At 37.3% G+C, this 12,692-nt stretch overlaps 1 protein-coding gene across 1 annotated transcript; it reads left to right on the forward strand.

Moving 5' to 3' along the window:
* The first annotated feature begins 1,793 nt into the window (after nt 1-1,793).
* Nucleotides 1,794-10,817, forward strand: LOC116246612 (alpha carbonic anhydrase 8-like). Its single transcript, XM_031618418.1, has 13 exons — nt 1,794-1,883; nt 1,969-2,183; nt 3,683-3,789; nt 3,901-4,006; nt 4,115-4,291; nt 4,749-4,806; nt 7,959-8,195; nt 8,293-8,510; nt 8,857-8,963; nt 9,039-9,141; nt 9,522-9,680; nt 9,807-9,860; nt 10,412-10,817. Exons 1-13 carry the CDS (start codon nt 1,805-1,807, stop codon nt 10,490-10,492), a joined length of 1,701 nt encoding a protein of 566 aa, XP_031474278.1. The 5' UTR covers nt 1,794-1,804; the 3' UTR covers nt 10,493-10,817.
* The last annotated feature ends 1,875 nt before the right edge of the window (nt 10,818-12,692 follow it).

The raw sequence follows: 12,692 nt of genomic DNA on the forward strand, positions 1-12,692 counted from the left end.
ATAACTGTACTTTAATGTTTCGTATTTGTATGCTATGCAACAAGATATTTTAATTATATCAAGTTGATGTCACAACTTATCATAAATACGCTTAGAAAACAAAGATCAACAGTGCCCTTTGTTGAACCTGATAGATACCAGTTGAACATACATGAATGCAAAAAAAAAAAGAAAAGGCCAAGCTCAATTTATTGTAGCCAGGTTAATCACTCAAGTAAAATAATGTACGGTTGTCTTATATTGATTTGTTTTAGTTATGCATTTGATATTACAAATATATTTAAAAGGAAAAAAAGAAAAAAAAATAGAGTTAAAATTTCTACCATCAAATTTATTCATAAGTTTCATTTCCTAGCCATTTTTCTCGGTATTGCCAAATGGGCCAAGTGGAAAGTCTCTCGGGATCACAAGAAAGAGAGAAGCTGACATATGAAGAAGATCCATAAAACGTATGCTCGTTGGTTACTTGCACATGCATTGTCAAGTGTTTGACTATCGAGTAAATGATTTTTTTTTTTCACACTTTTATTGATACAGATAAATGAAATTAATAATTATGCCATTATTGTCAACGAAAAATTCAATTATTATTAGAATGACATCATTTCCATTGGGTTGCTTCTTGCTAGAATTTGGTGATGTGGATAACTGTATATATACGACCCATACCTATGAAAAATCGTGGGCATAGATTTGATAGAACTTTTCGAAGAGAAAAAAAATATTTATATCTGACTGAGAAAGTATAACGCAAATGTTGGTGGGTTTAAAGGCTTAAAGATGGATTTATCAAAGAGAAGAAAAAAAATGAAACTGAAGTTTGAAATCATGGAAAGGGGGATTTGTACTTGAAGTGTGACTTGTAATGCGTGCTTTCACCCCAAGATGGAAACATCCATCATCACATGCGCAACTTTTTTAATGGGCAACATATATATCTGGCATTATGTCTTGATCAATCTTACGAGAGACGCGCCAACCGGCCTATCCAAGGACAGAAATGACTTGGAAACATCCACTACATGGGCAATCTTTATATATCAATAACATATATTTTCCCCAACATATGCCAATAACATATTTATTTTATATCGGCCCTAACTACTATTCAAGTTATCAAACTTGTAAGAGAAGCGCAACTTATACACACACTCACACACTTCTCTTACAAGTTTGATATCTTAATTAGGAGCTATATATATATGTTAATGATAAATAAAGACTGTGCATGTAATGGATGTTTCCAAGGATAGGCAGGTTGGTGCTTCTCTAGTAAGTTTGATCACTTGATCAGGACTTAAGGCCAGACATACATGTTGCCCATTAAAAAAGGTAGCACATGTGATGTATGTGTATATATATGCTTATGTATATATATGAGGCCCTAACTTCTACCCAGGTCATCAAACTTGTAAGAGAAGTGCAATATATATATATATATATATATATATATATATATATATATATATATATATATATATATTAATCATGAGGCCATAAGTCCTAATCATGTATCAATCTATTAATCAGGTCCAGCTCAAGTAATCAAGTTTTGTTTATTTTAGATTTGGTGATTAGTTCACTGGTTAATGAGGTCCTATGTCCTAACAAGTATCAATTTTTTATTAGTCGGGCCATAAGTCCAACTCAAGCAATCAGTTTGATTCAGATTTGGTGCAGGTCGACATCGGGTGTCCAAGCAGGTATTGGTTGTCCCGGATTCAACCCGCATTCATCCGGGGGTGACGGTCCCTTGCCTATAAAAGGAATCCGGCTCTAAGACACAGAGGAAAAACAAGACGAAATGGCAGCGAACTCAAACTTCATCCTTCTCACCTCCTTCCTCCTTTTTGCTTTTCTCTCGTTTCCGTCCATCATCTGTGGTAATCTCTCTCTCTCTCTCTCCGCCATGTTTCTTTCATTTCTTTGCTTGACATATGACCAAACTTTTCTGAGAACGATGAACAGAGGAAGAATTTGACTATGAAGAAGGGAGCAGCAGAGGGCCAGAGCACTGGGGACAGCTCAATTACCCGAAATGGAAAACCTGTGGAGATGGAAAAATGCAGTCCCCCATTGATATTCAAAGGCAGAACGTCACAGTTTTTCCAAAGATGAAGGCACTGACAAGAAAATACAAGGCAGCCCATGCTGTTCTGAAGAACAGAGGCCATGATATCATGGTAAGGTTCGACCTTACTTGAATCTTCCCCTTTCTTTTTCCCCATACTCGTCTGAGCACACTGTGATGCTAAATTCAGACTAGAATTAATCTTCGTCTCTTGAACTGTTCCGTTTTTTAGCAACTGCTCTAATCTCGTGCCAACGCCTTTGTTTCTAATTGCAAGATACTGGTGCTTTGTAGATTCTGGGCCATGCATATGCTTCTGATAAATGATCTTAGTACCATTTTACATTGCTAAGTAAAAGGACCAAGTCCCGTGTTATCCGTCTGCAGTTTTTTTCCCCTTATTACACGGAAACTGCACCAGACAATGAGACTTAGTCGCTTTTCCCGTGACTCAAAATCTCATGGATGCCCTTATGTCCCGGAGAAGTCTCCTCTTTTAGAAAGAGGATCGAGTAATCAAATTACGCTAACCTGTGTAGGTGGCGGATCTTAGAGGGCGTTTCATTGGTAGCTGAAATAATGCGCTCCTTGAACTTAGTAATCCGATAGAAAATGTAGTACACCAAGAACTGGACAGAAGAACACCGAATACAATCCTTTTAAGAACGTAAGAAAATTTGATGGGACGCGCAAATTGTTAGAGAAAAAAAATCTCTTCCTATGGCGTTTCTAGTAAGCAGAGGAACACTTTATACTATTGTTTCATTGTTTCATTAAGAGTTGAAGCCCTCACCCGTCTCTGCATCTTTTCATCCCTTTTTCACAACTTTACAACAGTTTGAAATTGAAATGAAAAGTGACCACCTATCATGCTCCGTCTTCTCTATTGCAAGAACCTGTTGGAGGTTCTCTATAGCGTCGCACTTAACATGCCACATCCAAAGTCTTGAGCATGATTAAACCCACCATAAAGTGGATAAGACTTGAGAAAACGGCATGTCCCATACGATTGGCAATGAATGACAAGAGTGAAAGCTGATTAAATAACATAATGTACCATAATTAACACAAAATTGAATGAAGAGAATAAAGAAATTGTATTTCATTGTGTTTCTACGCATCATTTACAAGGTATATATATAGAAACTATTAGATAAGAATCAAGAAAAGATCATATCTCTGATTTTTGCTCTTATAAGATTATCATTCCTAATTGGTTGCGGTTTCTGAATCTGCAACTTCTAACAACTCATCCTCTTGATTTTGGGGGATCTTGATACCTTGATTTTGAGCAATTTCTGATTCCTTGATTTTGGGCAATCTTCTTCAACCGTTACAGGGAGTAACGTTCTAAAAGAAAACAAAAAACTCAGGTATTGTTCTTCCGCAAGATTTCCTCTTATTGGCCTTCTGAAGCATCATGCGTCTCAGAGATTGATAGAACATATACAGTAAGCGCGCGCGCGCGAGAGAGAGAGAGAGAGAGAGAGAGAGAGAGAGAGGCTTCAAATTATAACGATGGTAGTTGCAGGTTAAGAGATCGAAGCAAACTTAAGATAGTAGGTGTAAAAATGGATCTGAACGGACGACTGTCGATGTGCCATGGTGCAGGTTGAATGGACGGAAGATGCAGGCTACATTTCTATCGGAAGAACCAAGTATTTCTTGAACCAGTCTCATTGGCACACACCTTCCGAGCATCACTTGGACAATAGAAGGTATATGGAGGTTCAGTGGTGGACGCTTAATTTGCCTCATAAGGATCAAGAGTCTTCATCGAGGGAAATAATATTGTTTTCATGATAAGCATTTTTTGTCTGGTTTTCTAGCTATGACATGGAGATGCACATGGTGCATAAGAGCAAAGATGGAAAGATAGCGGTGATTGGCATTCTCTACAGAATAGGTCATCGCGGAGATAAATTTATCCGGGAGGTAAACTTCAACAACTACTGCACGGGACTGGCAAAGAAAAAAAAGAATAGTTCTTAACTCTTTCTTTTTTTTAGGAGAATAATTTTTTTCCTTGAATATTTATTGCAGTTGATGAACAAGATATTTTATCTAGCAGTAAACCGGAACCGGATTAAGTCGGTAGACTTAGGGTTGGTGGATCCAAAGCACGCCGGAATCGGGCGCGGTGGCAACTATTACAGGTACAATGGCTCCCTCACGACGCCAGCTTGTGACGAGGGTGTTCTCTGGACCGTCATGCAAGACGTAAGTCCTTCTCCCCTTTGCTTTGTTGCTTTTACGTATGCATGGATTCGTGGAGCTAAGTTCCGTCGTGGACGTAGATCGTGACATTTTGGGGTTGGGAGTGGCTTCCCAAAGATACCATTTATGCACCCGAAAAAGTTGATGAATTTATATGTATGCAGTGTCATCACAGAAAATCTTTTTTGGGTTTTCAAGGGTGAGGTTTTTCCTCAACATAATTATACAAAAAATATGGTAAATTTTTAATTTTTTTTTTAAAAGTGAAAAACTAATAACACAAACAATAAGTAGTTTTTGTAACAAATAAAAATTAAAAAAATGGAAAAAAACAGTTTGACATTAAAACAGTGTCAAAAAATGAATAAAATAAAAAAAGTTTCTCACCTTTCGTCATTTGTTCTTTGTTTCCTTCATTTTGTTTTATTAAGCATTAACCTTGGTTGCTTTACATTGACAGGTTCATAATGTGGCTCGCTATCAAATTCGTGCCCTACACATGGCAGTCGATCCCGTGAGTGCTCCTTTCACTTTTTAATATTTACTTTTCATAATTTTCATTTATATTTGGGTTTTTTAATGTATGTAAACATTTTTTAATGTATGCAAATATTTTTAATGTATGTAAACTTTTTTTTTTTTTTTAAGGGTGAGTGGTTCATTCCACCGCCTTAAGAGAGGCCACCGGCCTCCCCTCGTCACTCTCCCCCCTAGGTTCTGAGCTTACTTTGGGCCCTTTTACGGGCCAGGGACTGAAGCGCGTCTGGAGCAGGTAGGTGATGCCCAAGGACTTGACTCGAGTTCTTAGCGGACAGAGCACTTCCCCCGCCCCCAGTGCACTACAACCCCTTGGAGTATGTAAACTTCTTTGGAAATTTCCTTTCCAAAGAAGTGGAGGAAATTCAGGCCATTAAAAGTTACTAGATTAACAATATCCAAAGAAATGGAGGAAATTCAGGCCATTAAAATTTACTACATTAACAATATTATTCTAAGTGGAAAAGCAATTAAGAGGAACCTATTTCCTCAAAAAACTGATTGAGAAAAAAAAAAATGCAAACAAGGGCAATTAGTAGAGCCGATGATGCTTTCCATGTTTCTCAAAAATTTTGCTGACCACAAACTTTGGAATAACATAAACATGCATGTAAAGAATTATTGAATGATATAAAATTCTCAAAGTATATATACTGAAACAAGTTAAAAAAAAAAATGCTGCTATGTGCCAAGATATTGTTGACATCTGATACTGTTGTGGTCTTATCGCTTCACTTTCATTTGATTCTAAGTTCGAGCGAACCTACAGGGTTAGGTTTATTGGTTGCTTGTCTTAACTTGGGTCTTTTGTGGACGCAGGGATTTGAACGCAACGCCAGACCTATCCAGCCCACTAATGGCAGAAAGATTTGGTTGTACAAGCAGCGGCCATCTCAGTAAATGACCTTCAATGGCAGAAATAATGCTCAACAAAACATTTTGTTCTCCTTGTCAAGAACAGTACTTGCCTGTCTCATCTGCTTCTTTGGCTATCTTGAATAAAAACCAAAGCTGGAAATATTCAGCGAAATCAGATGATGGAAAAATGTCATTTTCTGCACTTGATCTCATTGCATGCCGTCAATGGATTTGGTCTCGAATTGGATGTGCACTTTAGTATGTCCAATCGATTTATCGTATGCTCACATGTTTGGGTTCAAATTCAAATAAAGAAATGGACGTGCCATATCCAAATCTGAATATTAAATTCAAAATCAGAGTTTAACTATTAAATTCACATCTGGACCCGCGTGTGAACCATATTATTATTATGTATATGTTAAAACTAACTTTCAAAATGTACGAATTGTGGATGTGGAATATTTATCTAAATTTGAATAAGATTAGATATTTATTTAAAACTGAAGTCAATTCTAGTCCGATTCTTCCATCGGATGTCAAATTCTTTTCCATATACAAACGGTGGATATGGAAAATTGTGGCCTTACCCAACCGGAAGCCGCCTTCACTAAGAAAAATATAACTTTTAGTGGCGGGGGAAAATGGTAGCAAAGATTGGCAAAGCGTCGCTGAAAGCCCGCTATCGTGACGTAGGGCATAATGCAACACCATCAGTTAAAAATCATCAATGACGTGGGACATTCCCTGACAAGAAAAAGCATATATATCGTAAAAAGGACAAAAATTACGGTAGCATCTGGGTGATTTATTTACCTTTTACTAGCCGATAGAGAGGCGGTAGTCTCCACCTCAATTTTTTAAAAAAAAAAATTACATCTAAATTTTAGACTTGTTTTATATAAAAATTTTAAAAAATGATATTTCGATGTGTATCAAAATTTAAAAACTTTAGTTCAGTATTCTTCATAAAAAATGTCTGGTTCTATCCTTAATTTTGGACCTTTTACAGTCGAAAATAGTAACACACTAGATTGTGATAGCGACCATAGATTTTGTAATACAGATCCATTAGAATGAACCACTTTGATGCACAATGGGCTACACTCTTGAAGAACTTGCTTAGTATCGTTGCCAGGACTCCCAAAATAAACCACTACCGTGCTATCAAAATGCCTACAAAAATAGGGACGGGGAAACATGTTCAGGCCAATTCAAATGGGCTTGATGCGCGCATACGTGCTCCAGCATGTTCCATAACCATGGAACAACACCGAACATATCAAATAACTATAGAGATTTTACGATTGTTCTCAAGGAGTTTCATTCGAAGTTTCCAAATAACTAATTTGTATTAAAGGACGAAAAAAAAAACAATCCCAAAAATGTGATGCATAGGGCTACTATGAAAAATCCACACAATGTTGGCGTTTGTCTTATATTTGGAAATCAATATACAATTTTTTTGTATCCGATACAATTTCAACCAAGCATTTACTCTCTAATAATCGTAGCTACTTAAGCATTTCACTCTCAAAATTTGGAAAAATGAACTTAAACAAAACATGAGCCGCACAAGTTATGCCTCAAAGAGGCAATTAAATGAAAGAAAATCGAGTTTTAAGTATGTTTAAGTTTCGCTTTGCATATGCAAATTTTTCGTTTTCATAATTCTTTGATTACCTCTAAAATATTGGAAGCGGTTGGTTCATATTGCTGGGGAGAGGACCCATGATGGTTCAACAACCACAGACCCTCCACTTGGCAGAAGCCATGGCCTCTGAGCAGAGGGCCCGGACAGTTCTTTCTCAAATAGCTCTTTGTCTCCCGCGGTTTCCGTTTCATAAGGACCAAGTTCATCGTTCGAACCTATAAAATGGGTTTCTTCGTCCCAAAAAGAACTGAACAATTGACACTCTGTTTTCTCGCTTTCTGGATGAGTACTTAGAAGTTCAAGCAACTTGGCAATGGCACCCCCTACCCAATTTACCATTTTCCTCTTTTCTCTCGTTTTTGCTCTCCTCTCTGGTATATCTTTCTTTCTTTCTCTTACTCCCGGGAAAAAACAAGTATTTCTCTAAAATATTGATTGGACCAATGAGAGTTTATGCTTAGAATCTGAAAATGGCGGTTTTGATCACTGATACTTGATTATGTACGTAAAAGTGCTGAGCTTTTGAATTGTGGGTAGTCTCATTCCAATAGCATCTCTCTCGTTCTCTCTCACATACGCCAACATTGATTACCTTCGTTTTTTGTGCGATTTTGATAATAGATCGGAGTGGTTCGACGGCAGATTTACAATCCTTCGATGCCTCTCATGTCAGTCCTGCTGCAGCCACTAAACCAAAAGATCTAGAATTCGTCTCCGTTCCACAACACCCCGGCAAATCTCACAAGCAAGGGAAATCCGGCGACCAGCAACATCCTCCTGAAAGCAAGGACGGCAAATCCGACGACCACCAACATCCTCCTGAAAGTAAGGACGGCGACCAGCAACATCCTCCTGAATGTAAGGATCATTCATCATCTCTCCCTCTGTCTCCGTCTCCCATGGAATCCCATCTTTGGCCAAGCTAACTCTGGATTGCCCATTTGAGAATGAGCAGCGGATGAGGAAGAATTCGGGTACGAAGAGGGGAGCGGGAAGGGGCCGGAGAAGTGGGGGCAGCTGAAACCCGAATGGGAAGCCTGTGGGAAGGGGAAGAAGCAATCTCCCATCGACATCTCCAACAATCACGTCACCCCCTCCGTGGAGATGGGGACTCTGCCCAAGAAATACAAGCCTGCCCACTCCATCCTCCACAGCAGAGGCCATGATATCACGGTGACTTCACAAATCCTCCGTTTCTTTTTCAATGTTCTTCTTCCGTGTGTGTTCCCCCTCACGACTCAACTGAATCCGGAAGTTGCCAGAAAAGGTTCACACCAGCTTTAGAATATAGGCATAGAGAGTAAGTTAGATCAGTCCATCTAGAGACTTAGTGTTCTTCAGGTCTCTTCCATTTCTCAAGAACCACCACCCTTTGAGTAGGGAAGCTAGTTGTGGAGATGGCGAAAGGAAAAAAACAGTGCCAGCCAGAGATAGAGTGAGGGATTTAGGGATTTTAATAATGTATTGAATTTTAATGTTGGTTTTATTTTTCTAATTTCCTATTGATGTTTGGCAATAGATTAAATGGGACGGAGATGCTGGTGGTATCCGAATCAATGGCACCGAATACCATCTGAAAACTTGCCACTGGCACTCACCCTCCGAGCATACAATAAATGGGACAAGGTAATATATATATATATATATAAGGTAATTAAGTAAAATAATGTCATTGTGATCTTCTATTTTGTCCGATTGCAGATTTGATTTGGAGTTGCACATGGTTCATGAGAGCGACAAAGGAGAAATATCGGTGGTTGCAATTCTCTACAGATATGGGCAACACGATGACTTTCTTGCGAAGGTCGAAAGCCACGCTTTTCTACTTCGTGTGAATTTGTACATATATGTCGTTTTTGGATCCGAATTTAGATACAAACACGGGTTTCCTACGAAAAATGACCATATACAAATAAGATCCAACGTCTAGAATCTTGGGAAATTTGCATTAGTAACATGTCGTTTTCATGTCTGTATTGAATTTTAACCCAAAAAAACTAACTTCATGACATTGATTCCTGGGCTCGTGATAATAATGTAGGCGTCCTGATCATTCTGATCAAACCACCAGATCAAAAGTTATTTCATAAAATGTCATTGTTAGTTGTCGAATATATATATGTATATATATATATATATATATACATGTTATGTTGCTTATTAATGGGGTGATATGGGTTTCAGTTCATGCATGCGATCACAACAGTTGGCACCACTGATGAGGTCATTGGGTTCACTAACCCAACAGACATAAAGATCGGAAGCAGGAAATACTACAGATATGAAGGCTCCCTCACCACCCCTCCCTGCACTGAGGGTGTCATTTGGAATGTGATGAAGAAGGTACTGCGTGCATTTTTCCTTCTCAAACAGTGTTCACCATTGGGTTTCAGTCAATTATTTAACAGAAATGTGGCACATCTCTTATGTTATGTCCCTCATTAAATTCGTGATTTTTTGCATGTGCAGGTGCGGACCGCCTCAAAGTCGCAAATTTTTGCATTAAGAGGAGCTGTAAAGGAAGTAAGTTGATAATATTTGCAAAGGATTACTGTGGATGTTAATTGAAGGAGTTTAATGAATGAAAGCATAATCATGAAAATCAAACTACACATGCCAAAACGACAATAATAGATCATGCTTGTCATTCACCTAAGAATACCAAGTTCCATCTCTAAAACGTGAAGGCTTCTACAATGAAGCTAGAAATTTTGGTTGGAGGGGCACCAACTCAAAAACTTCAATGTCTTTAGAGCTACACTATATATATAATCAAATATTTCAGGTCAGTAATATTTATATATGCCATAACTGTTGGAGGTAAGAACTGAACAGATGGAAACTGGGCGACAGAGATTAATCCCGATGAACTCAGTTAAAGAACGGCTGGGTTTTCACTTCAACTCTCCCAACAAATTTAAAATCCTTTGCGATTTCTTTGGCAAATTGAGATAACTAAAGAAAAAGTTCAACAGAGAACTCATTAGAAAAGAATTTGAAGCGTCATTGTGATGCACACATATTGCTTTTGAGTTGTATGTTGATGATGAACTGCTATTAAATCCTTTTTACAGGGGTATGAGAACAACTCCAGGCCAATACAGGCCCTCAATGGCAGACCCATTTGGCTCTACAGCCCTCCCAACACAGAGTAGTGGAGGTCCGCGGCCTGCATCGTCCATTTTCTGAGGAAATCGTTGGGAAATGTTGCGAGTATTTTTGCACTGCAGAAGAATAAGCTATATATTCCTTCCAATACAACTACTTTTTTCAAAGTTTTTTTTGGTTTCTTTTAGATGATGAGAGAGTCCAATGATGTCTGTGGACGCCTCAGACTTCGTCTCAAATGGTGCATATTCATATGTAATCCTCCCTTTTAGCTGTTGATGGTTGAGAAATAAATGCCCAGCAGCTAATCCTAGGTTTAAATTCTTCTTGCTTTTGATGAGCAATAAGAAAGAAATATCAGTTGGAATCACAGCCCACGTTGGTCCTTTATTTAGTAAAACACTCAAAACAGTACTTAAGTTTATTTTTGAAGATTTTAATTGAAGAAGTTTTTAGAGGTCGATGGCAGTCAATGATCCAACTCGGTTCTCCGTATCCTATTATATAAAAGATTCGCCAGCTTCATTTTGCTTTTCCTTTTAGATCAAAATCAGAAACAGTAGAAAAGGTGATTCGAGCTTTGGTTACTTAAGCAAATGGCAAGGCACAATCCACCTTCCTTTGCTCAATTCAATTATTTTTCATATTTCAAAGACTAAACCGTCTGTTATTGATCGAATGCGAGCAGATTATTATTTGTGATCTTCGTTTTAAGCAAAGTTTTGCATCTTCTTTTGGTCTGGAAATAACCTTTTAAAAACCCAATAAAATTGTGGGAAATTCCAAATGTTTGTGAATATTATTGCCGCATGTGGGCAATTGCATATTGGTGACCTGCCCGCAGTATTTCATTTTTGAAGGATTTAAAATTAAATTACTATATATTGGTACTCCTCGGTAAAAAAAAAAAAAACTTCTGCCCTAGCTATTCCTTTCTACGCAATGCAATGCCAGTGCAATTAATGTGAATAATTTTAATGGTAATTTCTTTTGAATTTCAATTAATGGCAAGTTGCGGTCTACCAAACTTATTATATTAGCGTATGATGCTGATATCAGACTTAGGATTGGGCTCTTGTTGAAGGTCATCAGCTTAGCTTCTTATAAGAACTAGCTGTTTCCTTGTAGGCATTCAGGTCATATTTAAAGACTCACTCTGCTGGTAAGAAGATAGAAAAAGAGCTATTAAGTTACTAACATATTTATTTTTTTACCAGAAAAATGACAGTGGCGGAGCCAGAAATTTCTCACGAAAGAACACTAGTGATTTAAATATAAAATTGAAGAGGCACACATATATAAATTAATAAAATATATTAAAAGATCAATATAAAAATAATAGAATTTGTGTGGGGCTGCTGCCTTCCCCATTGATGTCAGACTGAAGTTTTAAGTGAAATGAAGAGCCAATCTCATCAGCCAAGTGAGTGCACAACTACTCTTCAAACTTTATTGGAAAGTGAGAAAAATATAAAAGGTTAGAAACGTTTGGCTGTTTGCTTTAAAATATGAATTCAAAACTTTAAAAACCTAAAAGTTATTGGTCCCTTAAAATAGCTATATTTTTTCATTTAGTAACACAAACACATTTTCTTCAATATTAGGCACTTAGATTTGGGGTCACTGCAGGAGTAGGTGATTTATAATTATTTTAACTTGTTTTCTCATTTTTCGAATATCATTTTTTAATTTTTAAAAAAATCAATACCATAATACTTTTAACTGATTCACCAAGTGGTTCAAATCCGTATATTGCAATGGCTATGATAACAACCACAAATGTGTTCAAATATTGTAAAAGAAAAAAGATTTACAATATGCACCTAATGTCTGCACAAATAACAAAGAGCCACCAGCTTTTAAACGGTATCAGAGAGGCATCCGAGTTTCTACTTGATTAATAAAATTAACCACTACTTATTCACAAGAAGTATTGTAACATTTAAAAAAGAAAACAAATTATTCTGAAAAGAGAAAAAGAAAAATATTAAAAAATCACCATTTTAGGGATAATATTGTCATTCATTGTATTTATTCATATTCACAAGTGACGGTTTGAGAATTATGTGGAAACCTTGAGCGCTTATTTGATTAGTTTAAAACTCGGCAGCCGGGCAGTTCTCCGTAGGTTGCCTAAACTTTGGGCGCCAGTTCGTAAATATAATAATCTATACAAGTCATAAAAATAAGTTTAAAATCTCATCGTAAGGTCACCACGCCCCTTAGCTTTCTCTATAAAAGGGGATG

This window comes from Nymphaea colorata, chromosome 1 (genome assembly GCF_008831285.2).
Source record: "Nymphaea colorata isolate Beijing-Zhang1983 chromosome 1, ASM883128v2, whole genome shotgun sequence".
Classification (NCBI taxonomy): Eukaryota; Viridiplantae; Streptophyta; class Magnoliopsida; order Nymphaeales; family Nymphaeaceae; genus Nymphaea; species Nymphaea colorata.